The 27,034-nt window shown below is 45.2% G+C and overlaps 1 protein-coding gene and 1 non-coding gene across 3 annotated transcripts in view; both read right to left on the reverse strand.

The window, feature by feature from the left end:
• On the reverse strand, positions 1 to 9,846 carry LOC110515047 (uncharacterized). Its single transcript, XR_016494907.1, has 5 exons — positions 7,507 to 9,846; positions 6,744 to 6,997; positions 6,098 to 6,182; positions 302 to 369; positions 1 to 189 (listed from the first exon to the last, which is right to left on the reverse strand). It is a non-coding gene; the product is annotated as an uncharacterized LOC110515047 (transcript).
• Positions 9,847 to 14,473: 4,627 nt separating this feature from the next.
• Positions 14,474 to 27,034, reverse strand: part of LOC110516567 (serine/threonine-protein phosphatase 6 regulatory ankyrin repeat subunit A) — a 35,407-nt gene continuing 22,846 nt past the window's right edge. For both annotated transcript variants that reach the window (XM_090221141.1, XM_090221136.1), the window contains exons 7-26: positions 24,528 to 24,670; positions 24,093 to 24,305; positions 23,614 to 23,692; positions 21,973 to 22,087; positions 21,569 to 21,715; positions 21,171 to 21,239; positions 20,914 to 21,054; positions 20,586 to 20,697; positions 20,354 to 20,380; positions 20,104 to 20,178; positions 19,355 to 19,556; positions 18,724 to 18,811; positions 18,385 to 18,502; positions 18,011 to 18,230; positions 17,383 to 17,554; positions 17,092 to 17,237; positions 16,899 to 16,981; positions 16,741 to 16,823; positions 16,515 to 16,606; positions 14,474 to 16,259 (exon numbers count right to left, since the gene is read on the reverse strand). In XM_090221141.1, coding sequence (XP_090077267.1) covers positions 15,967 to 16,259; positions 16,515 to 16,606; positions 16,741 to 16,823; positions 16,899 to 16,981; positions 17,092 to 17,237; positions 17,383 to 17,554; positions 18,011 to 18,230; positions 18,385 to 18,502; positions 18,724 to 18,811; positions 19,355 to 19,556; positions 20,104 to 20,178; positions 20,354 to 20,380; positions 20,586 to 20,697; positions 20,914 to 21,054; positions 21,171 to 21,239; positions 21,569 to 21,715; positions 21,973 to 22,087; positions 23,614 to 23,692; positions 24,093 to 24,305; positions 24,528 to 24,670 — 2,618 coding nt within the window. In that variant the 3' untranslated portion in view covers positions 14,474 to 15,966. The remainder of the gene's footprint in view (positions 16,260 to 16,514; positions 16,607 to 16,740; positions 16,824 to 16,898; positions 16,982 to 17,091; positions 17,238 to 17,382; positions 17,555 to 18,010; positions 18,231 to 18,384; positions 18,503 to 18,723; positions 18,812 to 19,354; positions 19,557 to 20,103; positions 20,179 to 20,353; positions 20,381 to 20,585; positions 20,698 to 20,913; positions 21,055 to 21,170; positions 21,240 to 21,568; positions 21,716 to 21,972; positions 22,088 to 23,613; positions 23,693 to 24,092; positions 24,306 to 24,527; positions 24,671 to 27,034) is intronic.

The raw sequence follows: 27,034 nt of genomic DNA on the forward strand, positions 1-27,034 counted from the left end.
CTAACCTCTTGGTGTCCGCTGCATGGTGCAGCGTCGTGAACATGTCGGACCGGGCGCACATTGCTGAGGGACCAGCGCCTCGGCACAGCGGACCGCCTTATTGGCCGCAGCGATGTGGAGCGGCGTTTGCCAGTTCTTGTCCCTGGCGTTCACATCGGCAGAGTGTTTCAATAGCACCTGGACTGCCTCCTACAGGAGCACAGTTCAAATCATGTTCAACTTTGTTTAAAGTGCCTTTAAAAATCACAACACACTTAATAGTAAAACGCATATGCACAGGTGTGTCTATCAGTACACGTACCTCACTGCAGGAAGCCACAGCCCGGTGCAGAGTATTGAGACACTTGTCTTTGGCATTTACTCTGACTCCTGGGACACAAAGACGGGGGGACACAGACTCTGGGGTTGACAAGGCAACATCTTAAATGGCTGGAGTACAGAAAAAATGTGTCAAACAACCTAATACCTTTTATAGTGCACTACTTCTGACCAGGGCACATAGGGATTTCCTTAGGGTTCAGGTCAAAAGTAGTGCACTATATAGGGAGCTATTTAGAAAGCAACCAAAACCTCTTGTAGAGAGCTATTCTGGGAATTGGACTTTCATTACACAGCAACACTGAAGAAAATGTCATGTCACAGAGTAGTAGAAGGAGCTCCGCCAAAAGAGACGAGGTGCAACCCAAAATCATGAGGACATTTGGGAGGAACCGGTGCGACTCCCTCACAATTAATATCTTCATGCTTCACTAATCAAGTTAAAATCGGGACGTTTCAGCTGTCAATGACCTTCATTAGAATGACTTTTATTTTTTAAATACATTGGGTGCACATAAGATCTTAATGGTAAGTATGAGGGAAACGGTCACATGCAAACACAACAAGCACCAAAACAGAAGTCAAAGTCCGATGGACATGAGTCAGAGCGTAATCCTTCTCTTCAATGATAACCGTACCTGATAGTATGAGTAGCTCTAGAATTTCTTCATCTCCTAGATCAGTGGTTCTTAACCTTGTTGGAGGTACTGAACCCCACCAGTTTCATATGCGCATTCACCGAACCCTTCTTAAATTGGAAAAATAAAATATGATTTTTTTCAAATTCAAAACATAGGTATATATTTTACTGGTGCACAAAATGAACCGTGCATCAACATCACTGTGTTCAAAGAACAAAATCATCAAAACATGATTTTCACACAAAAACATAATAATGAATATTTACTGCAAATCAGTGTGACTTCTGCTGTTGCCTTTCAGAGACCAGTTCAGAAATGCGCGGCTTCACCTTGGCAAGTGCCACTCATGTCATTTTCGTAACAAAGTCTGTTCCTTTTCTTCGCTTTTATGTCCAGCATCCTCAAAGGATTGCTCGCAAAGATATGTTGTAACAAACGGTATGAAAATCTCCAGAGCTTTCTTAGCAATAACAGGGTACGTTACCATTTGTTGACACCAAAATGTTGAAAGCGTTGTTGTTCTGAAGAGTTGCTGTTGAACCTGGCTCTGCTGAATTTCAATGATTTCATCGAGGTATTCATCATTGACATCTGTTGTCTCAACACTAAACGTGAACGGCTGTCTCACCCATGCTGGATATGACTCTCTTGTAGGGAAGTATCCGTCGAGACTTTGCAAGCTCATCTGTGTGGCAATTGCTTGCTTCAGTTCCGCAGGTACAGAAATGTCTCCGATTCCAGATACATCTTCGATCTTACTTACACAGTCGTCCACACAGCTCACTGAAGATGCGGTGCCTCAGAGCACTAGTTGGCACATAGTTCACACATTCCACTACAATATTTAATACTTCTGCCAGTTTTGGAGGCAAGGTTTTTGTTGCCAACGCATGCCTGTGCAGAATACAATGCGTAACAATGATGTGTGGTGCATCGGCTTTCACTAGCGCAACAAAACCAGTCTTTCTTCCCAGCAATACTGGAGCTCCGTCCGAACAAACTGCAGAAACCATATCCCACGAAAGATTGTTGTCTTTGGAGAAGTCATCCACAAGTTTCTTCACATCGGCTGCCTTAGTTGTTGTTGTAAGAGGCTTACAAAATAAAAAATCTTCCTTTATCACGTCGTCTTTCACATAGTGCCCAAATACAGCAAGCTGGCTTAGATTGGAAACGTCTGTGGTCTCGTCGAGTTGAAGGCTGAATTTTGCCGGGCTTGAAATCAGATCTGCAACTACTTGAGCCAAGATGTCTTTGCTCATGTCCTCTATTCTGTCGCTGATGGTGTCATTTGAAAGATGAATTTGGGATAACTTAACTTCAGCCTCTTTTCCCAGCATGATATTCGCCATCTTCAACACAGCTGGTTTTATGAGTGTTTCACCAATGGTGTGTGGTTTGCCCTGCTTTGTGATCAGGTAAGCAACTTCGTACGATGCTGTGAGGATCAGTTTGTTGATGGGTACAAAGCCGAGAACAGGCAGAGTAGCCTTTTCATCGAATCTGGCTCTCTTCACCTTGAATTCAGCGAGCGTTGTCTTCTTGTATTTTCCATCTCCATGCAGCTTAAGGAAGTGTTCTTAGTTTTGCTGGTGCTAGACTAGAATTACTCAACTTGGCATTGCAAATCATGCAGTTAGGACGCTGACTCCCATCACGTTCCGTTATGCATGTGAATCCATATTGTACATATTCGTCCGACCACTTTCTGATTTTGCTCGACATAGTAAGTATGAAGGGATTAAAATATTAAGAAAGAAATCACAAGACATACCATCACGACAGTCACAAGTCGACTACTGGGCGCACCAAATTCCCTGCAGCACAGATAGGCCAAGCGATGTAGCGTGATCACCTGCAGCCAATGATGGCCAAGCGGGCGTGTCATCACGAATCATATGAGTCGGATGTGTGTCTTGACCTCCGCCGAACCCCTGAGACTGACTCACCGAACCCAGGTTAAGAACCACTGTCCTAGATAGGCAGCTGCATGCAACGTTGACCGCTTCTCATTGTCCTGTAGGGAAGAGCCAAGAAGCGTTATAGCTGTTTCATATTCAGCTAGTATTGATACAGGGAAACATTTGATTTTAATCGTACTCATTTATACATTGTCATGGCTTGCATACTTCAGATGACCGCTGGATATTTATGGCTCCAACTAGGCTACACACTGTAACTAGCCTACACACTAAAGTTATTCAATTGTTTCCTTTGAAAGGGTGCAGATGGACTCCGCTTGGAACCAGCTATTTAGTATCCACTGTCATCTTCGTGATGTTAATGCTTTATACTGTTGAGTTTTTCTTTACAATAACTAAAAACAACCTGCTTCCCTTAACCAGGGATGCAACAGATTGGCGATGAGGTATCGGAGTTTTTGTCCGAAGGGGAACAGAGCGAGAAAGAAAGTGCTACCTCCATCGAGACGGTCTGTAGAAAAGCTAGCACGGAAGAGGTCGCTGGGCGAGGCCGAAAATGTCCACTTCGAGGAATGTTTTGAAGCTAACGTTAATGGGCTCAAGTACGAGGATATGTCTAAAACATTTTTTTCTGACGATTGTTGGCAGAAAGACTTACAATGTGTTAATGGACTGTAGCGACCAGCACAGACAGCTGTGTGTTGTTATGTGTTAGGCTAGTAGGGGGTTGTGTTGTACTTACCCAGTGTTCGCGGGGTCCGACATGCCAATCCACCTGCTATCTGCCAATCACAGTAATGCCTGGAATGTTCTGATTCCGGGCCTCCTGGCGGTTGGCGGAGTGGCGTGGAGGGGGGTTGGGCAGGGGGATGGGCATTGGAAGTTAAGTCCAGGTTTAGGCTTTCTTCACTCTCTTACGTCTGGCTTTCACAAGAGAAGGTCACGGTCGGCTTGTGGGTTATCTTTAATTTATTTGGTGTGGGCTACGGCCAAACAGTAGTCTGGGTAAAGTTGGGTTAATAAACCGTCAATTCGTAAACTCAAGCCTCTGTCTGGACAATTGTTCCTTTATGATCTAGTCAGGTCATTACAGGACTTCAATGCGCCACAGAAACCAAGTGAAACAACGTTGACAGTTGGTTGCGCTGTTGAAAGGTCACTACATACCGATGACAAATTGTATTGCTGAAAGATGTAAGTATCATGCAAGGAGTCAACTCGAGGGAGAGTCGATTATTGAGTATTTCGCTAGTTTAAGAAAATTCAGTCTGTCAGTACGTGATATTTGTGTGTGGCGTTAAAAGACCGCTGAGAGACCGTTTACTGAATGTAGCTCACACAAGATTTAACATTAGCACTGGCTGTGGATATGGGATTTTCTTTTGAAGTAACAAGGAAAAGCACACTGCAGTCTTCACAAAAATACTTTCAAAGCAAATGCAGTTGAGAAGAAAAGCGTTGCCAAGAAAACGGAGGCAACCTGTAAACCATGTTACCGTTGTGTGGGAAAGGGCACAAGCCAGATGAGTGGCGCTACGTGGATTTTGAGCTTCTGGAGTGCAAGAAGAAAGGACACGTAGCCATGACTTGCCGCTCGCGTCATGTGGGAAACAATTAAACGAGGCAAAAGACGAGTGGAGCAACGATGATCAGGGCAACGCACACCAGCGAGAGAGAGGACAAGAACGTCATTTCAACACAGGAGCATTGCATCGCACTCAAGTGCCAGAGTTTGGAGCATTACATCTCAAATGAGAGTGAGAACTCTGATAAAGGGACCTCAGCCGTTTTCACCACTGACTATGAGTTGGGTAACGTAAAAGGAACTGAACTGTTTGCAGTAGACGTAAAGACTTTGTATGTAAGGATAGATGATGTGAGACTCAACATGAAAGTTGATACAGGTGCAGCAGTTTGCTATCAGAGAGGTTGTACACCCGCAAGTTCAAAAGGGTAAAATTGAGCCCTGCAAACTGGGTGTTAAAAACATACAGTAATTAGTTCTAAGTGGGAAAATCTCAGTCAAGTGTAATGGGAGTACAACTTTTTGAAACTTGATGGTGGTAGAAGGAAATGGTCCTGCCCTGCTGGGTAGAGACTGGATCAGTCAGTTGAAGCTAGACTGGTCACATGTACACAGTAACAGCTGTAGAGACAGTAGATGGTTTGTGTGAAAAATATTTGTTTCAGCCAGAGCTAGGGATGCTAAAAGGTATCACAGCCAAGCTACATGTAACTAATAGGGCTGCACATAAGTTCTGCAGTCCTTGCCCAGTACGTATGCACTTAGAGAAGCGGTTGAAAAACAGCTAGTTACGTTGGAGTCAGAAGGGGTCCTTCCTCCAACTACAGTCAATGGGCTGCTCCAATTGTGTGTATCCTGAAAACAGACAGTACTGTAAGAATATGTGGAGATTACAAGGTAACTATCAATCCGTGGCTGGAAGTAGATCAGTATCCCTTACCAAAAACACAGGACTTGTTCAAAAAGCTGACCGGGGGTGAGACGTTAACAAAGCTGGATTTGTCACAGGCATACGAGCAAGTACAGTTAGAGGAGCGGTCTAAGCACTATCTCACCATGAATACACATAAGGGGTTGTTTTAAGGTCAACAGGCTTCCTTATGGTGTTGCCTGTGCGTCATATTTTTCAGAAAATGATGGTTCAGATCCTACAAGGTATAGAAGGGGTAATCTGTTATATTGATGATATGCGTGACACATGCGAAATCTTGAAGAAGTCCCAAAAAAGACAAAGTCTGCAATCTGAAAGTTAAAAGAGAGATGTTCTTTCTTCCAGAACAGCATAGCCTATTTAGGTCATGTGATAGATGCAGAGGGGATACACCCCATGAAACAGAAAACTGAAGCTATTGAGAAGGCTCCCATTCCTAGAAACACCACTGAGTTCAGGTCTTACCTTTCCTTCCTTAACTATTATGGCAAATTCATTCCAAATCTAACTACCATAGTTAAGCCTATAGTTAAGGACATTCGAATGGATATCACACACCTTTTGAAATGCTCCACTGCAGAAAGATGTCAAATGGGAATGGTCCCAGAAAAGCCTATGTGCCTTGGCTTCCTGAAAAGCACATCTACTTAGTAGCCAGGTGTTAGTTCACAACAACCCAGAGCTAACGCTCATATTAGCCTGTGGTGCTTCACTGGTAGGTGTGGGGATGCAACAACCCTGACTATGAGAGGGCGTTTACGGGACTGGGACTCCTGGGGAGCAGGGGCCAGTGTGGTTGTCAGGGCCTCCTTGGGTGGGGAAGTGGATGGAACCTCACTCAGCATCTGTGATAAGAGTATTTCATAATCAGAAAATTAATGTGTGTATCTGTCTGTCCGCCTGTATCTGTAGTCACCGTTTTAACAAGCTGGCCATAGGGTGATACATCAATATGACATTATCGATGCTTATCACTTACCCTGTGAAATACGAGTCTCTCTGAGACGTTTGGTAGGCAGAGTATCCTGTTCAGGGTGGCTCTTCGGTTCCCCTTTTGTCTTGTACAGCTGTTGACAAAACACATCAGGACAACTGAGCCTGTGTAAAATAACTGTCGTGCACCAAAAAAGACAGGCTACGTAAGGCACTACTTTTGACAAGGGTCCATAGAGCTCTGGTCAAAAGTAGTGCACTATATAGGGAATAGGATGCAATTTGGGACACATCCATTGTCTCTCTCTCTCTCCCATGTGTATTAGGATTGTATTACAGCGGCCTCACTCAACCTCCTAAAGACAATGACAACAGCATTGTTCTAATGCAGAGACAATAGGGGTTTAGTGAATCTGTAGGGTACATTTCAGCCCTGCCTTACAGAGGTAATCTAAAGACACTGAGCCCTCTACCTTAATCCTGATCTTTGGAATCTTGACAATTTTGGGTAGGAAATGCCACTTCCTGTTCTTCTTAGTCTCTTCCCCCCTGGCAGAGGGAAGGTGGGCCATGCCGTCAGCCTTTACATCAGCTGGGCTAAGGCCACTGGCAGGGAATTCCTCAGTAGCATTAAGGTCAGCCACAACACCACGAATGACGTCACTTGCGGCATTGCTGGTGTCTAAGTAAGAAGAGCAAGCTGGTGTGACCGAGCTGGGTACAATAACTGGGAGAAGAGAACGCAACCACGGAAGTCAGTCACTGCGTCCCAAAAGCCATTCTCTTCCATTTATAGTGCACTACTTTTGAACAGGGCCCATAGGGTCAAAAGTAGTGCACTAAACATGGAAGGTGCCATTTTGGACACAACCAGTGAAGTTTACATCATAAAACGCAATGTAATGAGCATCATGTTACAATGAAGTCCTATGCAGATGAAGAGGTACTTTCACTTATCATCCTCCATTGCAGACTTGGACAGATCAGTCAGGCTGTCCATCACCATGTCTGTCATCAACTTGATGACCTGATCCAAAACCCTGTCAGCGGTGGGTGGCATAGGCCTAACCAAACACTGCCCCAGGAGTCTGCTAACAGAAGTCTGGGCAAAGCTGTAAACGAGCTCTGTCCTTTGACAGCTTCCTCAGTGCTGGCTTTGGCAGCGCTGGTTGAGAGGCTTCTGTGGCCAGTCGTGGATTGAAGCTGGCGGCTTATCTCCTGAATGAGACCATGTACCTTTGATCAGGTTGCCAGACGCATCTTGAAGGGCTTCAATTGACAGGAGTCTATCCAGATTTTCTTCTGCTGAAGTCATCTCTGGGTCGTCTGTCTTCAATGTGTCCATTATAGTTTTCACTATGAGACTGGTGTCAGATATGTTTATTTCTTGTTGACTCACAAGCGCTAACTGTGAACCTGTCTTGTCCATTGCGTTAGAGGTATGGCATTCTGTCCTTGTGATCTCATTGGCAGCACTCATGTCAGGCAACAGGTCAAGGCTCTCCAGTAGAGAGTCTAACATGTTAGTGGCTATCAAACACTCCTCACTTGCATTCTGCCCAACAGATGAACTCTCAGTTGGCCAATCCTTTGCAGTTTTGCTAAAGCCTTCTTGGCTGACTGCCACTGTTCTGTCTTGTAGAGCCACAAGAGGTTCACAACTTGCACTCAATCCACTACCATGGAGAGGAGAGGTTCTCTTCAAACTGGTGTCGCTCACAACCGACATACTCCTGGGGGGCAGAGTGACATCCTCACTGCATGTGTCAATTACATGGTGGTCTGTGGAGGAGCCACTCGAAGACACAAGGGCTTTAGACCTTTTAGTCAAACTGACTTTTGAAAATGGCTTCTCACTTCTCACAGACGGAGGGCGGTTCCTGTCCTTAACAAGAGCAGTGTCAGGGGACTTTGAGCATCTGAGTGTCTCCACAGGGGTGGAGTCCAGCACATCTTTGGCTATGGTGACTGACATGGTCTATCCTTTACTCTGTGGTACATGGTTTGAGCAGCATCCAATAAGGTGTCAAAGACAACTCTGGGACTGCAGCTTTTTCTCTCCTAGTGGGAAGGAGTCTGCGTCCTCCTCTATGTACTGGGATAGACTTTCAAGGTCTTGCATGATCATATTCACTATATCTTTAGTTGTAGAAACCACATGGTGTGAGAAGGTGCTGCTAGGCATGCACTGTGGCAAAGAACAGTTGGCTTCGCTAGCAGCTCTGATAATGGCCTCACGCACAATCTGTTTGGCCGTAGCTTGGAACTCAGCACTGTGAAAGCTCTGGATGGAAATGTTAGAGGTTCTGCTGGCTGCACTACGAGATCGCGTGAGCTTGGCAATCTCGGCTGAGGCTCTCCAATTTTGAAATTGAGTCCATCTTCTGGTTGAAGTCTCCACCCTCCGCACCGAGAATACCTTTTTGATGACCCCTTTAGTGCAGGTGTCGAGGGTGAGCTGGTGGGCTGAGGACATTTTAAGAGGTATTACTGTCCGTCTTCTGTACAGGAGATACCTCCACAGTGGTCTCAGTTACAAGTAGTCTAATGTCATAGAGCTCGATTTGGATAATTTTTGCCTCAGAAGGTGAGGGGTGAAAAGCTTCCTCAGTTTGTCCAGGGTTTTGGTATAAATCTTCTGGGAACCTGAACTCACTTGCACCCAGAACATTTTGCGACCGGATTTTGTACGCATGGAGGCCTTATTGACCTGAGATACCTTATGCAGGTCGGAAATAATTCCACCAAATAGATCAGAAGATGCCTCCTCAATATTCTCAGCGGAAACACAGACAGAACTTCCGACAGTTTCCCACAAGTGTCAGTTTCATCCAGCACGCCAGTATATGTCACAGCTGCATCCTGAATGACCTGAGTGATGCATTGCTCAGCTTTGACGATATACCCCTCCACTGGTTGACCATGGAGGATGTCAACTTTATCAACAGGGAGCACATTCTGAATACTCACATTCTCCTCTGATGGGGGTGGGCTGTTGAAGATAATGCTCTCAGTGACCATGTTAGAGGAGGCGAGAGATGAGTCGAGAAGCAGAGACCTGTAATGTTGAGGTGGAGATCTCTGGGTGCTTTATCATAGCAGCCTCCTCCAAAATGGCTATCCATGTCCTCAAAGGTCTCTACCAGAGACGATAGTAGGTCTCTGGCTGACAGGTCGGTTGGTCTCTGGTTCTCAAGCTCCATTTTGATTGATTGGCAGACAGTTGCAACAGCAGCGCCACAACACAACTGCTTCAAGGTGGAGTCAGAAATATATGACAGATCTGTCATGGACATGGTGGAGAGTTGACTCTCAGAGACAAAGGGTCTGAGTTTGACAGACACCTGTCTGACCAAGTCCCTAGCAAGAGCTCTCATATCTATTGCTCCACTAGCTGAGTTGTAGGAGCAGGCACTCTGGCCTTGACGGGCTCCTGCTATCCAAAAATCCTGTTATCCCAAAAACCTCAAGTACAAGATCCACAACTCTGTTGTCGGACAGAAATTTACTTGGATGAGACTTTTGGCCGTGCGCAATATGCTCTGTGGCATGGGAATACATCTTAGCAGACACCATGCTTAGCATTTATTGGGCAAACTGCTGACTTGCTGAGATACTACCAGACAGCGGACCTAGAGTTCCCTGACAAACTTTGCATTAGCTCAGCCAATCTGGAGTTGAGGAGGTTCATTACCAACTCTACAATACCCATCATAAACCTGGTGTCCGTTGGTATTTTGACAGGTCTGTATTTCTCCCGTCTACTCCAACTGGATGACAGTACGATGTCACTCTGCGACTGGCCTCTCTGGACCATGTTGAAGACAGAATCCTCAGAGATTCCAAACACAGAACTCAGTGGTGCCGAGTGGGGTCTGTGTCTCATCTCTCTATCACCACCCTCAGTTGAGGACACATATTGCTCTTCGTCATCACTCAGCAAAGAGGTCATGGACCTGCAGAATGCACAACAGAAATGAAATAGTACATGGTAACAAAATAAAAAACATGATCCAAGAATTTGGGACACACACTCAACCTTGTTATTGTTATTCAAAGGAAGCATTGTGAACCATCTCAAATGACACGACCAAATATTAACATTTAGAGTAAACCTTTTAGAGTGGTTGTGTAGTATTTCTCACTAAGTGGATCTGGAATGGATATTTGTACTAATAAAAAGGGACATGGGAATAATGTTTTTAGAAAGACCTACAGGAGGGGATAGGGGTAGTTACCCGTGAGAGGAGGGGATAGTGGTAGGTACCTGTGAGAGGAGGGGAAAGGCGTGGGAGTTTGTGTGCTGCAAGTAGTTCTTGAACTGATGCGTCTACTGGGTCCACCACGAAAGCTGAATCTGACGCTGCGGCCAAGAGAGCTCACTTCTCTAGCCTCATTACTTCCTGATCCAGAAGAGCTTGACGAATCAGAGAGCCTGATCTGCATGGTGAGGTCAAGGGCGGGAACGACCACAGTGGATGTAGACTCCATCACCCAATTTGTAATATCCATGCACCTAGCACTAAACTCATCTCTGCTCATCTGAAATGTTAAAAGACCGTACAGAGTTAGTTTGTTAATAACGGGGCTGCACTGCTGCACCATGTGTTTACTCAAGCTAGTCAATTAAAGCAGTGGTTTATTTACTTTTCTGCTCTTTTGCACACCAGTATCTCTACTTGCACATCATCATCTGCTCATTTATCACTCCAGTGTTAATCTGCTAAATTGTAATTCTTTGCTACTATGGCCTATTTTTTTTTGCCTACCTCCTCATGCCGTTTGCACACACTGTATATAGACTTTCTTTTTTTCCTACTGTGTCATTGACTTGTTTATTGTGTTATTGGCATGTTTATTGTTTATTCCATGTGTAACTGTGTTGTTGTCTGTGTCACACTGCTTTGCTCTATCTTGGCCAGGTCGCAGTTGTAAATGAGAACTTGTTCTCAACTAGCCCACCTGGTTAAATAAAAGTGAAATAAATAAAAAATGCATGGGGAAGCCAAAGAGCAACTAACTCATCCTTCATGTCCTGCACAAAGGTGTGTAGGTCTGGGTAGCTTCTCTTTCCCCTGCTGAGGGTGAGGCTGGTCTGGGAGGCTGCAGCCTTGCGGGTCATGGTAGTGAAGGTCACCACTACAGCCTGATGGGGAAGACAGAAAGCAGAGTTAGGCTGGAATTGAATCAAATTCGCCATGCAGTGTTAACGCAATGTCTGTTTACGGACTACTGTCTGCGTGCACAAACAGACATGTACACACACACACACACTGTTATCTGGAAGCATTTACCTTTGCCACTTGTTCAGTCTCCTGGCATTGAGATGGCCCGGCTGTTTCTACATCATCACTCTCCTGCATCACACTCTCTCCTTCGACCTCCAGTGTCAGAGTTGATGTGGATGTCTTCAGATCAACCTGATTCAACTCACTCTCTCCTTCGACCTCCAGTGTCAGAGTTGATGTGGATGTCTTCAGATCAACCTGATTCAACTCACTCTCTCCTTCGACCTCCAGTGTTAGAGTTGATGTGGATGTCTTCAGATCAACCTGATTCAACTCACTCTCTCCTTTGGCCTCCTAGATTAGAAGATCTTTATAAGCTAAAGCTTGGGAAATTCATTTGGCATTTTAATCTTCACTGCGTAATTAAAACGCAATGCATCATACCTCCTGTGACTGAGATGGGATGACAATGGCCTCGTCCAACTCACTCTCTCCTTCAACCTTCTATGACTGAGACGTGCCATCTGTCTTCAGATCAGCCTCCTGCATCTCAATCTCTCCATCAGCTTCTAGTGACAGAGTTGGGATATCTGTCTCTAGAACAGCCTCTTCCAACTTGGTCTGTCTCTCAGCCTCTCTGATCTGTGTCTAGATACAGAAAAAGGAATCTATCAAAGGTCACTCACTATAACATGCTACAATGTGAGTGTGAGGATGTGTTCCAATTATAGAATTCGAATCATAGAAGTAAAATGAATCATTCTAGAATTTGAATAGATTCACTCAAATTCTATGGTTCCAATACTCTGAGATGACTCGGCCTATCCAGAGTCATATATTTAGAGAATTCTGCCAACTTTTAGGCAGGACTCCATGTTAGCGCCTTTGAGCCTTTCATTTAACATTTTTAAATATGTCAATTATTAAATAATGTTCAGTTACATAGCATTGTTAAAAATGTCAATATTGCCCATGGGGAGCCAGCTCTCATATGGATATGTTTGATTATACTGTGTCGTGTAATGTATACATATTGATGTAAATGCAACATAATGCAGATATTTGAATGTCCCAACTTTCCAAATACATGGCTCTGGGCCTACCTCTCCATAGGTGGTGATCTTTGACCTACTACAGAATCTGTATTTGTAGGCCTATGTGATCCTGTAACCAGTCATTAAGGTACATCACTTACCTGACTTCCTTAACAACATCACTGTCATTGATGGGGTTATCCAGGTCCATGAGGGTGAGGTTATTCCCACTGATTCCTGAAAGACAGCACTTATTTTGGCCAGAGCCCTATAGAGTACCACAGTATGAGTCATAATACCCATAAAACCTAGCGGTCAAACAGTGAAATGGTTCCAATTGTTTTTCCACCATTCCATTTTCACATAGGGGATTTTTAGAAACACTTAAAATAAGGGCTGTGGTTCAGGTAGGCTTACCCTGGTGTGACAGTTTGATATCTGTGTAAATCTCTAGGTCAAGGTGACTTTTATCAATATATTTGCCTGTATTTACCCAACATGAAATGCTAATTAGCTGCTAATGTGGTTATAAAGAACTACAAATGTCATTACAATCATGCTGATGGAAGCAAAAGTAAGAATCTCTTAACTATGTTAGCTAAATGTAATGAATAAATTGGCTGCATTTCTTTAAAAATTGACAACTCTGTGGACTGTTAAGTGCAAGTTTTAAATAGACACAAAACCTGTTAGCAAAGGTGTCAGCTAGAGATGAAGTTTAGGAGCTTGCAGGGATTTGTAGTTTTGCATGTCTACTTTGATGCTAATTAGCATTTTCTAATCTGAGAGGAAATAGAGCCGAAATATATTGATAAAAGTCACCTTGTCCGTGAGAGATTTACATGGTTATAAAAACGTAAAAAATGACTCCACCATTTCCCGGTTTGACCGCTAGGTTTTATGGGTATTATGACAACTTTACTGTGGGGCTCTTTTCACTGGTTGGTCGTTTTGTCTCTGTTTATTGCAAACAAATACATTTGCACAATGAGCCCTTGTCTGAAATACATTGTTTCAGATGCTGTTGGTTAGCTAGGTAGTGAATTTTAACCATTGTGTAGCAGTGTGATGTTGTTCCCCTAGATTATGCACCAAGTTGCACACAAGGACCAATTCAAATAGGTCAGGTCAAGAGGGGATGTTAATAATTTAGTGTATTTCTTTATTTAATTACAGCTGCATAGCTAATGTTTTTCTTTAGTGTACAAACACTTTCACGTCTATTGTACATGTGATTGTAAAAGTTTTGTATATTTTGGTTTGGGCCATCGCGGGTTATATGTATTTCCTTACCCCCTTATTGTTATTTTGCCTGAGAGCTAGGACTGAGCCATAATGTGTGTTGTCTCTTCGTGTGCAGGGCAAATAAAAATAATTCAACTAGCAGACCTTCAGTTGTGGCAGCGTCCTTTTAATAAGTAGTGCACTAGCCTACATAGGGAATAGTGTGCAATTTACGACGTAAATATGAGGGTGGTGTTATAACCCTTGACCCACAGCAGATTCTAACGTACCTTTAACCAACTGTCAAGACTCCCCGGCCATAGACTTTGTAGTTTGATATTAAACATTTAATCCACAGTAATATAATTGAGAATTAAAAAATAACATGCCTACCTTGAACACTTCTCCATGTCGTTGCAAAAAATGAACGCTCCTCCAGCACGAGACTAACAATGCTGTACAGATTTGGGTTGAAAGCTCACCCATGGAAATCCTGCCAGTTTTAAATAAATGTAGGCTATTATTGCAATGTTGAGGACGCAATGCAAAATAAAATACATAACCCACACCGTTAGGCCAATTCATCACTTTGCCAATAAGAGACCATTCTTGTTCCTTGTAGCCTTTCTTTTGGGTTATTGGCACCAGTCATTGCCTGATACCTAGAAATGGACTTATACTGCGGTTGTCACATAAAACAGAAACCATAGTTCATTATTAAATAACATAACTCATTTCTTTTATTACTCATAAAATATACAGCAATCTTCAGATAGTGAAATAATTCATGGAAGTTTCAAATTCAGTCACTATTTCATATGTACATGCTAGTTTCATCCTTTTAGAAGATAGATAAGGAAACAACAACCTGTGAACCTCCTGTTCCTGATTTGATGAACATAGCAAATGTATTGTACATATTTCCAGTTAAAATGATCTTCAAAAAGAGACAAAAACGGGGATTTGAACAAGCAATCACATAAAAGGATTGAGTGGTTTCATTTTTTGAAGTTAAAGCAAGCAAAACCTGTCAAAAACATTGATTATAAGATCAAAGACAAATAAGATATTTATTTTCCAACAGAAAATCTAAATGCTGCTGTCCTACCATTGGTGTACAGTGTTTCTCCTCTCCAAGGGAGACATGTTTTCCACCTCACATGCCTCGGAATAGTATCAGTGCTTTTCACAAACGTTGTAGTACTTAGTGTGCATCATTGTTTTCGCTCATACAGCTGCCCTTACTCTCCTAACCTCCCCTCAGTAACTAACAAAGGCACAAAATGACAAATATCACAAGAAAGAATACATGAATGAATAATTTACTTTCTAGAGGGCAAAGGACAGGTAGGTTTAATAACACATGTAATATTTCTCAATTTAAAAAAGTCCTGTTGCTCACATACCGGTATGCAAAACTACATCCCAAATGGCACCCTATTTCCTTTAGAGTGCACTGCTTTTGACCAGAACCCTATGGGCCCTGTTCAACAGTAGTGTACTATTCAGTATAGGGAATAGGGTTCCATTTAATCTTTGAAATTACTCATGAGAGCAAATACTACAATTTGTTGTTTCCCACAGAGCTTAAGACATAAATGATTTTATTAAAATGTGTTCATATAAAATGTATGATTTCCCCTCCTCCCACATGGATTACAGACAAGAGGCTAGGTGCGTTCTGACTGTCTTAGTGTGCGGATAAACATGACAATCACTCTCATGAAACATCACTCCTTATGTTTTTTCTCAGCCCAATTTCTAGTAAAAACAAGTTTTAAAAAGGCTTCTTCCACATCTTTTGGTCCCTGTCTGTTTTGCTCTCAGTGAAGTGCTACTATCCCCTTGGACTACAGGTTATTGCCATCATAAGGTTTGCCAGACAGTTTCTACCGTTTAGGACCTTTGTGGGTAAAGGTAAAGATGGGGTATAGCAGCAGCAGTTCCTCTGAAGTCCAGTATCTGCTGGAAGGGAACCTGGTGGTACGAGAGAATGAGTGTGGGCCAGCCAGCCTGTTGCACCTCCTACTTTTCTCTATTTGCGGGACTCTTAAGGCTCCTGTGCGGACTGTCTTGGCTCGTGCCCTCCCAAAGCTGGCTATGGTGATTTAAGACACGGTGTGTGTATTTGTTTGTGGCCTCTGCCCCACTTCGCTGTCCATCCGCCTGCACTTGCCTCCCTTCTTCCTGGGCAGCGACCACCACCACTCTCAGTACGTCTCCGAGTCTGAGTCGTTGAGTTCCTCATCCTTGTAGAAGCCTTCGTCGTGGCCGCGGTGTCCGATGTTGTTGAAGCTGCAGTAGGAGCTGTGTTCGCTGCGCAGCACAGGCAGGCTGTCGAAGGTAACACTCTTGGAGGGGCTGGTGGTGTAGTGGTTAATGGCACTGAAGGTCAGGCTGGGTGCCGGGGTGCAGGGGGACACGGGCATCATGGTGGCCAGGATCAGCGCCAGGCAGTCCGCCACGTCTTTGTTGGGTGCGCAGGCCAAGGCAGGCGTGTAACCTGAGGGGTACAAACAACCACAGAGGATAACTTCAGGAGCATCACTGTTTACTACAACAGTTTTGGTGAAAAACATGAAATAACTTGGCATCTCCTAGCCTGGTGTTAAGACAAGTGGGAAGCTGGGAGGTGCTCTTATTCTCCATGGACTTTAGTGTCCCAGAACTTTCCAAGCAGTGGATTAGAGAGAAACATTTGTGGACACATTGAGAAGAAAAGTCCCAAAGAAAATGGTGTTAGCCTTACAGATCTTACCATTCTCATCGACTGCGAGCACGCTAGCACCCTTCGCTAGCAGCTCTTGCACCACCACGGTCAGACCATTTCTGGCTGCAACGTGTAACGGCCTGAGGGGAAAGTACCATCAGATTAGCCAGCAGAAAATGAGGATACCTCCCAAATGCCAGACTATTCCCTATATAGTGCACTTCTTCTGACCAAGGACCCTATGGCCCAATTAATGCAGCTGAACCATACGTACGTCTGTAAGGCTGCGTTAGTCGAGTTGATGAGGTTCCTGTCTGTAATCTTCTCCAATATCAACAAGGCACTGGTTTCATGCCCCTTTAAAAACAGAGTCAAACATGTCAGACAAAATTCAAACCAGCGAGAACATCCTCTTCATGTGGGGTTCCTCACCTTACTGCAGGCCAGATGAAGAGCAGTGTTCTTGACTGCATCCTGCAGGGTGAGCTCTGCTTTGGCACTGCTCACCAACAGCTCTGAGACAGAGAAACATAAAAGGAATTACATTAGGAAATTAAGCTACTTATTCAAATTGTTGAACTTAAGCCGGCTGGCGAGGCAAAGCGGAGGAGAGGGGACTGCATACCGACAGCGTTGGTTTGTCCGTTCTCAGCAGCCATCATGAGGGAGGTCTTCCCGGAGGCGTCGGGGGAGTTGACCTGGGCATTGTGACCTAGCAGCAGCTGAAGACACTCCACGTGGTCCGTGAAGGCTGCCGCATGCAGGGGGGTCCTGGAGAGAGGAAACTGTTTTCATTGATATGGAGTAGGAGTGTTATTATCAAGTATAGTTTCTACAATCCCTCATCCAACCCCAGAGGTCGTTTTCACAACATTATTCTCCAGAAGAAAAGAACGTTGTCGTGTGCCGTAGTTACCGGTTCTTGGTGTCAGTGGCGTTGACAATGGCCGGCCCCAGAGTGTCAATCAACATCTCTGCAGCCCCCTCGTTGTCGTTGATCACAGCACAGTGGAGGGGGCTGAAGGAGTTGCCCTCGGTCTTGTGGAAAACCTCCTGTTCCAGCAGCACCTCGACACATGTGTCATGGCCTAGTGGAAGATTGATTCATTTAATTTAGAATTAAAAGTAATACGTTGCTCTAGCGGGAAACATTACATACAGCAGAAAGATGACGTCACTGTAGACCACAACAATACCCTCAGAAAGCCAAGGATCTGACAATGGTGAAGTCACAACAAAAACGTTTTAGCTACAATATATACTATGTCAATCCCTGACAAAGTCCTTTCAATGTAAGCTCCACCACTGAGAGTCATAACCCTACTTCTCACACAGTGTTGTAGTCTTGTTCATTGCCCCACATTGCTCCATCAAGACCAATCTAATGCTTTTCAATCCACAAGAGGGAGTGAATGAGTGCACACTTCTTGGAGAAGAGAATAGAGCTCCAGTCCAGTTAGTATCGTTGTAAGGCCTGCCTAATTCAGGGACATGTTTACAGTGTTGGAGAGGGAATCAGAATAGAGCTTCAGTCCAGTTAGTACCGTTGTAGCAGGCCCAGTGTAGTGGCGTGTAGCCCTGGTTGTCTGTGATGACGGGAAGGGTCTCCACTGACTGGGCTGCATGTAGGAGCCCCCCCAGCACCCCGATGTGTCCAGACGCCGCCGCCAGGTGAACAGGGGTCCGCCCCTTACAGTCCCGAACTAGGAAGCTGGCGCTGTGCTGCAGCAGGGCCTCCACACACTCCTCATGACCAGTCACCGCCTGGTAGGGTGGCGAGACAAGAATGGAATCGATTAAATCATAATCAATTATATAATAAGGAATCATAGCAATCCCTAGTAGTTCAATGGCCCCATCCCAAGATCAGAACAAGCCTCCCCCTCTCTGTGTGAGTGTGTACAACTCTCCTCCTCACCCCTCTGTGTAGAGCTGTTCTGCCCCACTTGTCTTTGGCTTCTACGCTGGCTCCCTTGTTGAGCAGCGAGTACACACAGTCTGTGTGTCCGCTCAGCACCGACAGCATCAGAGGGGTTCTGATACACAAGACAACAGGTCATATTACAAACTGGTAATAACCAGGCTGAGTCCCAAATGGCAACCTATTCCCTATATGGTACACTACTCTTGACCTGAGCCCATAGGACTTTGGTTTAAAGTACTGTACCAAGTAGAGAATAGGTTGTCATTTGGGATGCAAACCCAGTTTCAAAATCTCTTTTTTTCAGGAATTGTATCCAAAACCCAATTGACTTACTGTCCATTCCCATCTTGAACATCCACTGCACTCTGGAGGTCAGCATTTCCAATCAATAAACGCAAACACTCCGAATGACCGTTGGTTGCTAGAGGAAGATAAACAGAGAGGATATAAGAATGTGAGATGATTGACCATTGGTAACTAGAGGAGGATAAACAGAGAGGATATAAGAATGTCAGATGATTGACCGTTGGTAGCTAGAGTAGGATAAACAGAGAGGATATGAGCAGATTGCTGGACGACTATAACCTTCACATGAACAGACAGATTTCAAGAACAGTGGTGTCGGTAGATGACATCCTCATGATGTTAACACAGCAGATAATAAAGAATTTTGGGGCTGAGGCCATCGAAGCCTGTCACCTGCTAGCTGTGTACCTGGCTCTGGATAGAAGTATCCCCTGTGCACTGATCTAGGATCAGCTTACCCTCCCTAGATCCTCAATCATTAGTGGAGAACATGACAAAAAATGACCTTAGATCAGTGTCTCGTGGGCATTTTCACACGATACCATGTAACATCCCTAGAGTGGACATTGTCGTCCTAGCAACATGACCAAACAAATGGCCATCTTGGTCAGGAAAACGTTTTAATTACAGAAGCTCTATGTGATATCCTTATGTCTACCTGCAGCGTGGATGGGGGTCCTCTTCAGAGTGAAGTCTTTAACCAGGATGGAGGCTCCCTGGTTGATGAGGACGTCAACACACTCCACATGGCCTTTAAAGGCAGCCAGGTCCAGAGGTGTGCGCCCCTGGCTGTCCCTCACGTCTAGATCCAGCAGAGACTGAACCAGGACCTCCATAGCATGGTGGTGACCGTGGTACGCCTGAATAGAAACACAAACACTGTCTCAAGCAAAGTCCAGGGGTACGCCTGAATAGATATTCACTCTTAATATAATCAATGTCCTAGAGTAGACCAGTGGTACGCCTGAACAGAAATACAGTGCTAGACCTCTAAAGTAGACCAGAGTCTTTCAATCGGGAGCCCATTTTTGCTCCCGCCCAGCATCAACATCGGAGGTTCCTGCCAAGCGTGGGATTGAGAAACAAACACTCTACTTCTCTTCTGAGGTTGATTAACTCAAATGGCAAAATAAGGAAATCATCCTCATCATCACTGTGTAGAATATGCATGTATTTTACACTAATCAGGAATAGATCGGAATATGGTGTGTGAGTCTGTCTGGACAGTCAACTTCCTGTGGAAAATCTACACCATGCTTGCATCCCAGATAGCACCCTATTCCCTATGTAGTGAACTACTTTTGATCAGGGCCTATAAGGATCTGGTCAAACGTAGTGTACTAAATAGGGAATAGGGTGCCATTTGTCATATGGAGACCACTACAGGAGCAGGTAGGCTTTACTCACAGCGAGGTGTAGAGGGCTGATGGGAGCTCTGACATCAGAGTCGTTCAGGATGTCTGTCCCTGAGGTTTCCATTAGCTGAGGAAAGACAAGAACGGCCAGTCCAGACTTGTAACATATTTACTTGGAAGGTTAGTCTAGTAGCATGTGTAACATGGTAAATCTCAGTGACCAGCCTCTGCAGACATACTGGGGTGTTGCATCCATACCTTAAACAAGCAAGTGTGAGGAAAAGTTACCAACTGGCACTTACCACATCTAAAGGTGTTTCACTTGCAATCTGGAAAAAGAACATCAAGAGTGACGACAAACATGCAACCACACCTTAAAACCTACTGAATATCAATGATTATGTCCCAAATGGCAGCCTATTCCCTATATAGTGCACTACTTTTGACCAGAGCCCTATGGGCCCCACAGCCATTTGGGACGCAGTGAAAATGGTGTGGATGCAGGGCATCTAGTATCCTGTGGTTCTGACTCACCAGCTCCAGACAGAGGCGGTGTCCGTATGCAGACGCGTAATGCACTGCATTGTAGCCCTGATTGTCCCGGATCCCTGGGTTAGCATCGTTTCGCAGCAAATACTCCAGACACCTAGAGGTCAAGAGTTCACTAATCATTACACCAACATCAAGACAAACAGATAATCAAGCAGAGACACTTTTCCAAAGGAGACGTGGCCAAGCTTTCACACTGCCGATTGAACACTAGCGTGCATTCAAACACTCAACATACTCTCCAGACTACAGTGAAATGTGAAAGGTCACGGCACCACAACACACACAACAGTAAGAGGAGTGTGAGACGTACTTTCCGTCTGTATCGGAGGCAGCAGCGTAGTGGAGCGGGGTGCAGCCCCTCTTATCCAGGTCGTTCACGCTGGCCCCAGACCCCACCAAGGCAAACAGACACTGGTAGTTACAGTTGGCTGCTGCATAATGCAGAGGACTCCTAGAAGAACACAAACAGTCAACAGAAACAGCTGATTGGAGATGCAAAACAATATCCCAATATTCCCCATTATCATAAAGAACAAATATGAAAGTTATTTGATGCCACAGACAGACCTTCCGAAGCTGTCCTTTCTGTTGAAGTCTGCCCCTGTGTTGAGCAGCAGATTCAGACAGTCCAGGTTCCTGGTAACAAGATATCAAGTTTAGAAAGGCCCTCTGAGCTATCAGGTGCATGTTAACAATGAGAGAACCTGAAAGAAAAGAGAAACCTGTACACTGCTCTTGCTAGCATCACTGTTTTTATTAAGGCTAATAAAAGCTAGGATAAAAACAGTGATACTAGCAAGAGCAGTGTGCAGGTTTCTCTTCTCTTTCAGGAAGATAAAGACATTTTAGTCAATACCACCATAACATGGAGCCACATTATACAGAAATGATACTGCAGGAGGAGATGGTTTTCCAGGTCATGAACTACATATTCCTTGGTGTAAAGCCTGGACCAGTCCACTCACCCTCCAGCTGCTGCAGCATGTAAACAGGTTCTTCCAAAGTCGTCAGGGGTGTCTATATCAAAGCCTGATGAGAGGAGCTTTCGACAGCAGTCAGAGAAACCACTGAGAGCAGCCAGGTGGAGGGGGAACATCCCATGGACGCCTCGTCTGCAACAACATTTTATACTTTCAGCACTCTTATTCAGAGCGACTTCCAGTTAATTCAGCTGAGTTTAGAAAAAGCAGCACATCACAGTCCTCATTAAACCCTACTGCATACTGCAATGCCCAGTCTATCAACCACCCACACACCACAATGGAGGCGATTTCATGTGTTGAGCAGAGAGTCTCCAAGTGGGAATTCGGTCAATGACAGAATTGCAGATGCATGTTGCAGTATTGCTGGAAACTGTGTGTTCTCTTACTTGGCTGTGTCAGCACCGTTCGTGATGAGTGTATTGATGAGTAACTCGTGGCCGTAGCGAGCAGAGATGTGCAGGGGTGTGTTTCCATTCTTATCTTCACAGTCGATCTCAGCACCTAATACAAACACACAATCAACCACTTGACCCTAGAGGCATCACGTAGCTAAATGTCAATCACACTTCTGTGAAATCAAACTGTCCACTTAGGAAGCAACACTGATTGACAATACATTTCACATGCTGTTGTGCAAATGGAATAGATAACAGGTGGAAATTATAGGCAATTAGGAAGACACCCCCAATAAAGGAGTGGTTCTGCAGGTGGTGACCAGACCACTTCTCAGTTCCTATGCTTCCTGGCTGATGTTTTGGTCACTTTTGAATGCTGGTGGTGCTTTCACTCTAGTGGTAGCATGAGACGGAGTCTACAACCCACACAAGTGGCTCAGGTAGTGCAGCTCATCCAGGATGGCACATCAATGCGAGCTGTGGCAATAAGGTTTGCTGTGTCTGTCAGCGTAGTGTCCAGAGCATGGAGGCGCTACCAGGAGACAGGCCAGTACATCCGGAGACGTGGAGGAGGCCGTAGGAGGGCAACAACCCAGCAGCAGGACCGCTACCTTCGCCTTTGTGCAAGGAGGAGCAGGAGGAGCACTGCCAGAGCCCTGCAAAATGACCTCTAGCAGGCCACAAATGTGCATGTGTCTGCTCAAACGGTCAGAAACAGACTCCATGAGGGTGGTATGAGGGCCTGACGTCCACAGGTGGGGGTTGTGCTTACAGCCCAACACCGTGCAGGACTTTTGGCATTTGCCAGAGAACACCAAGATTGTCAAATTCGCCACTGGCGCCCTGTGCTCTTCACAGATGAAAGCAGGTTCACACTGAGCACATGTGACAGACGTGACAGTCTGGAGACGCCATGGAGAACGTTCTGCTGCCTGCAACATCCTCCAGCATGACCGGTTTAGCGGTGGGTCAGTCATGGTGTGGGGTGGCATTTCTTGGGGGACCCCTTGTGAGACCATATGCTGGTGCGGTTGGCCCTGGGTTTCTCCTAATGCAAGACAATGCTAGACCTCATGTGGCTGGAGTGTGTCAGCAGTTCCTGCAAGAGGAAGGCATTGATGCTATGGACTGGCCCGCCCGTTCCCCAGACCTGAATCCAATTGAGCACATCTGGGACATCATGTCTCGCTCCATCCACCATTGCACCAGATTGTCCAGGAGTTGGCGGATGCTTTAGTCCAAGTCTGGGAGGAGATCCCTCAGGAGACCATCCGCCACCTCATCAGGAGCATGCCCAAGTGTTGTAGGGAGGTCATACAGGCACGTGGAGGCCACACACACTACCGAGCCTCATTTTGACTTGTTTTAAGGACATTACATCAAAGTTGGATCAGCCTGTAGTGTGGTTTTCCACTTTAATTTTGAGTGTGACTCCAAATCCAGACCTCCATGGGTTGATAAATTTGATTTCCATTGATCATTTGTGTGATTTTGTTGTCAGCACATTCAACTATGTAAAGAAGTATTTAATAAGAATATTTCATTCATTCAGATCTAGGATGTGTTATTTTAGTGTTCCCTTTATTTTTTTGAGCAGTGTATATTCTGTTGAGAGCATTCACAGAGACTCACCATTCTGGATGATGGCTTGAGATCTGGAGAAGCGTCCGTGGATGGCCGTCATGTGGAGGGGGGTCTTTCCATCTTTACTCTGCAGAGAGCGAGAGACAGATGGTTCACACTGCAGTCTGTGCTGCTGACCACAGGTGGAGGTGCGCTTTATTGCATTTAGTTTGTATTGTTAAGATTAATCCATTGGTATCTGAATGTATTTGGTCCAAGTCTACTAAGCCGTGTGCTGCATCAGTGACCCAAAGTAGTGCACTATAAAAGGAATAGGGTGCCATTTGGGATGCAGCTGTTGTCATCACAGCTTCTTACTCTGTGGGCCCTGGTCAAAAGTAGTGCACTATAAAGGAAATAGGGTGCCATTTGGGATGCAAAGAGTGTCAGCACGGCTTCATACTCTGTGGGCCCTGGTCAATGGTAGTGCACTACATAGGAAACAGGGTGTCATTTGGTACAGACAGTTGATCATCCTGTCTCCTCACCTTGATGTTGACGTGGGCCCCGTTGCCCACCAGCAGCTCCAGGCAGAGCGCCCCGTGGCGCGAGGCGGCCGTGAAGTGGAGCGGGGCGAAACCCTTCTCGTTCACCTGGTTCACGTTGGCGCCGCACTCGATCAGCTCATTTACCACCACGTCCTGGCCGTTGTAGCACGCCACGTGGAGGGGGGTGTTACCGTACCCATTGGGCTCATTTATCTGGAGGGAGAAAAGGGATGAGAGTGGGTAGAGGGAGGAGAGTGGGTAAAGAGAAGGGGGGATAGAACAAAACATTTCTGATCAGGTCACTTGGTTAGGAAAAACCCCTGACCCGACACACTGGGTCCAAAGGAAATCATTCTACAACACACTAGAGCTCTGTCTTTTCGTGGAGTTGTAATTGAACAGTGACTACACAGTTGAATGCGGGCATTGACTCACATCCACCCCAAGGTCCAGGAGGTACTTGACCACACTGATCATGCCGCTGGAGGCTGCAGAGTGGAGAGGGGTGTAGGCCTTCTTGTCTTTACAGGACACCTCTGATCCATGAGAGGCCAGCAGTTTCACCACCTCAATGTGCCCTATGGGGGGGGGGGAAGAGAGTGTGAGACAGAGCGAGAGAGAAAAGAGAGAAAGAGGCGTTTACAGTGGTACACAGCACCACAAGCAATACCTACATGTTAGTTTAACTGAAACCATCTTATCAACATACTTAGTCCATCATTCTGACATAACACACTAGAGGTGGACCATACATCTGAGCTGTGAGGCGATCACACAGCCAATTCATTCACTCACTGGGATAAGGACATTTGTATTTATTATGGATCCCCATTAGCTGCTGCCAAAGTTTATACAATTTTCAAACATTTGATTCTCAGATGTCACAACACATTGTGTGCTCTCAGGCCCCTACTCCACCACTACTACACATCTACAGTACTAAATCCATGTGTATGTACAGTCGTGGCCAAAAGTTTTGAAAATGACACAAATATTAATTTTCACCAAGTCTGCTGCCTCAGTTTGTGTGATGGCAATTTGCACATACTCCAGAATGTTATGAAGAGTGATCAGATGAATTGCAATTAATTGCAAAGTCCCTCTTTGCTATGCAAATTAACTGAATCCCCCAAAAACATTTCCACAGCATTTCAGCCCTGCCATAAAAGGACCAGCTGACATCATGTCAGTGATTCTCTCGTTAACACAAGTGTGAGTGTTGACGAGGACAAGGCTGGAGATTACTCTGTCATAATGATTGAGTTCGAATAACAGACTGGAAGCTTCAAAAAGGAGGCTGGTGCTTGGAATCATTGTTCTTCCGCTGTCAACCATTGTTCCCTGCAAGGAAACACGTGCCGTCATCATTGCATTGCACAAAAAGGGCTTCACAGGCAAGGATATTGCTGCCAGTAAGATTGCACCTAAAATCAACCATTTTTTGGATCAAAGAACTTCAAGGAGAGCGGTTCAATTGTTGTAACAAAAAGGCTTCAGGGCGCCCAAGAAAGTCCAGCAAGCGCCAGGACAATCTCCTAAAGTTGATTCAGCTGCGGGATCGGGGCACCACCAGTACAGAGCTTGCTCAGGAATGGCAGCAGGCAGGTGTGAGTGCGTCTGCATGCACAGTGAGGTGAAGATTTTCAGAGGATGGCCTGGTGCCAAGAAGGGCAGCAAAGAAGACACTTCTCTCCTGGAAAAGCATCAGGTATATACTATATATACACTGATATTCTGCAAAAGGTACAGGGATAGGACTGCTGAGGACTGGGGTAAAGTAATTTTCTCTGATGAATCCCCTTTCCAATTGTTTGGGGCATCCGGAAAAAAGCTTGTCCGGAGAAGACAAGGTGAGCGCTACCACCAGTCCTGTGTCATGCCAACAGTAAAGCATCCTGAGACCATTCATGTGTGTGGTTGCTTCTCAGCAAAGGGAGTGGGCTCACTCACAATTTTGCCTAAGAACACAGCCATGAATAAAGAATGCTACCAACACATCCTCCAAGAGCAACTTCTCCCAACCATCCAGGAATAGTTTGGTAACGAACAATGCCTTTTCCAGGATGATGGGGCACCTTGCCATAAGTCAAAAGTGATAACTAAGTGGCTCGGGGAACAAAACATTGATATTTTGGGTCCATGGCCAGGAAACCCCCCAGACCTTAATCCCATTGAGAACTTGTGGTCAATCCTCAAGAGGCAGGTGGATAAACAAAAACCCACAAATTCTGACAAACTCCAAGCATTGATTATGCAAGAATGGGCTGCCATCAGTCAGGATGTGGCCCAGAAGTTAATTGACAGCATGCCAGGGCGGATTGCAGTGGTCTTGAAAAAGAAGGGTCAACACTGCAAATATTGACTCTTTGCATCAACTTCATGTAATTGTCAATAGAAGCCATTGACACTTATGAAATGCTTGTAATTATGGTATAGAGTACAGTATATACATATGAGATGGGTAATGTAGGGTATGTAAACATTGTTTAAAGTTGCTTGTGATACATTTTTACATCAATGTTTCCATTATTAAAGTGGCTGGAGTTGATGCAGTATGTTGGTAGCAGCCACTCAATGTTTGTGGTGGTCGTTTAACAGTCCGATGTCCTTGAGATAGAAGCTGTTTTTCGGTCTCTCGGTCCCTGCTTTGATGCACCTGTACTGACCTCGGCTTCTGGATGATAGCGGGGTGAACAAGCAGTGGCTCGGGTGGTTGTTGTCCTTGATGATCTTTATGGCCTTCCTGTGTCATCGGGTGGTGTAGGTGTCTTGGAGGGCAGGTAGTTTGCCCCCGGTGATGGTAGTGAGGTCTGCACAACACCTCTGGGGAGCCTTACGGTTGTGAGCGGGGCAGTTGCCATACCAGGTGGTGATATAGCCCGATAGGATGCTCGCGATTGTGCGAGTGCTTTTGGTGACAAGCCGAATTTCTTCAGCCTCCC

Source organism: Oncorhynchus mykiss, chromosome 3 (genome assembly GCF_057628025.1).
Source record: "Oncorhynchus mykiss isolate SJ-2025 chromosome 3, ASM5762802v1, whole genome shotgun sequence".
Lineage (NCBI taxonomy): Eukaryota > Metazoa > Chordata > Actinopteri > Salmoniformes > Salmonidae > Oncorhynchus > Oncorhynchus mykiss.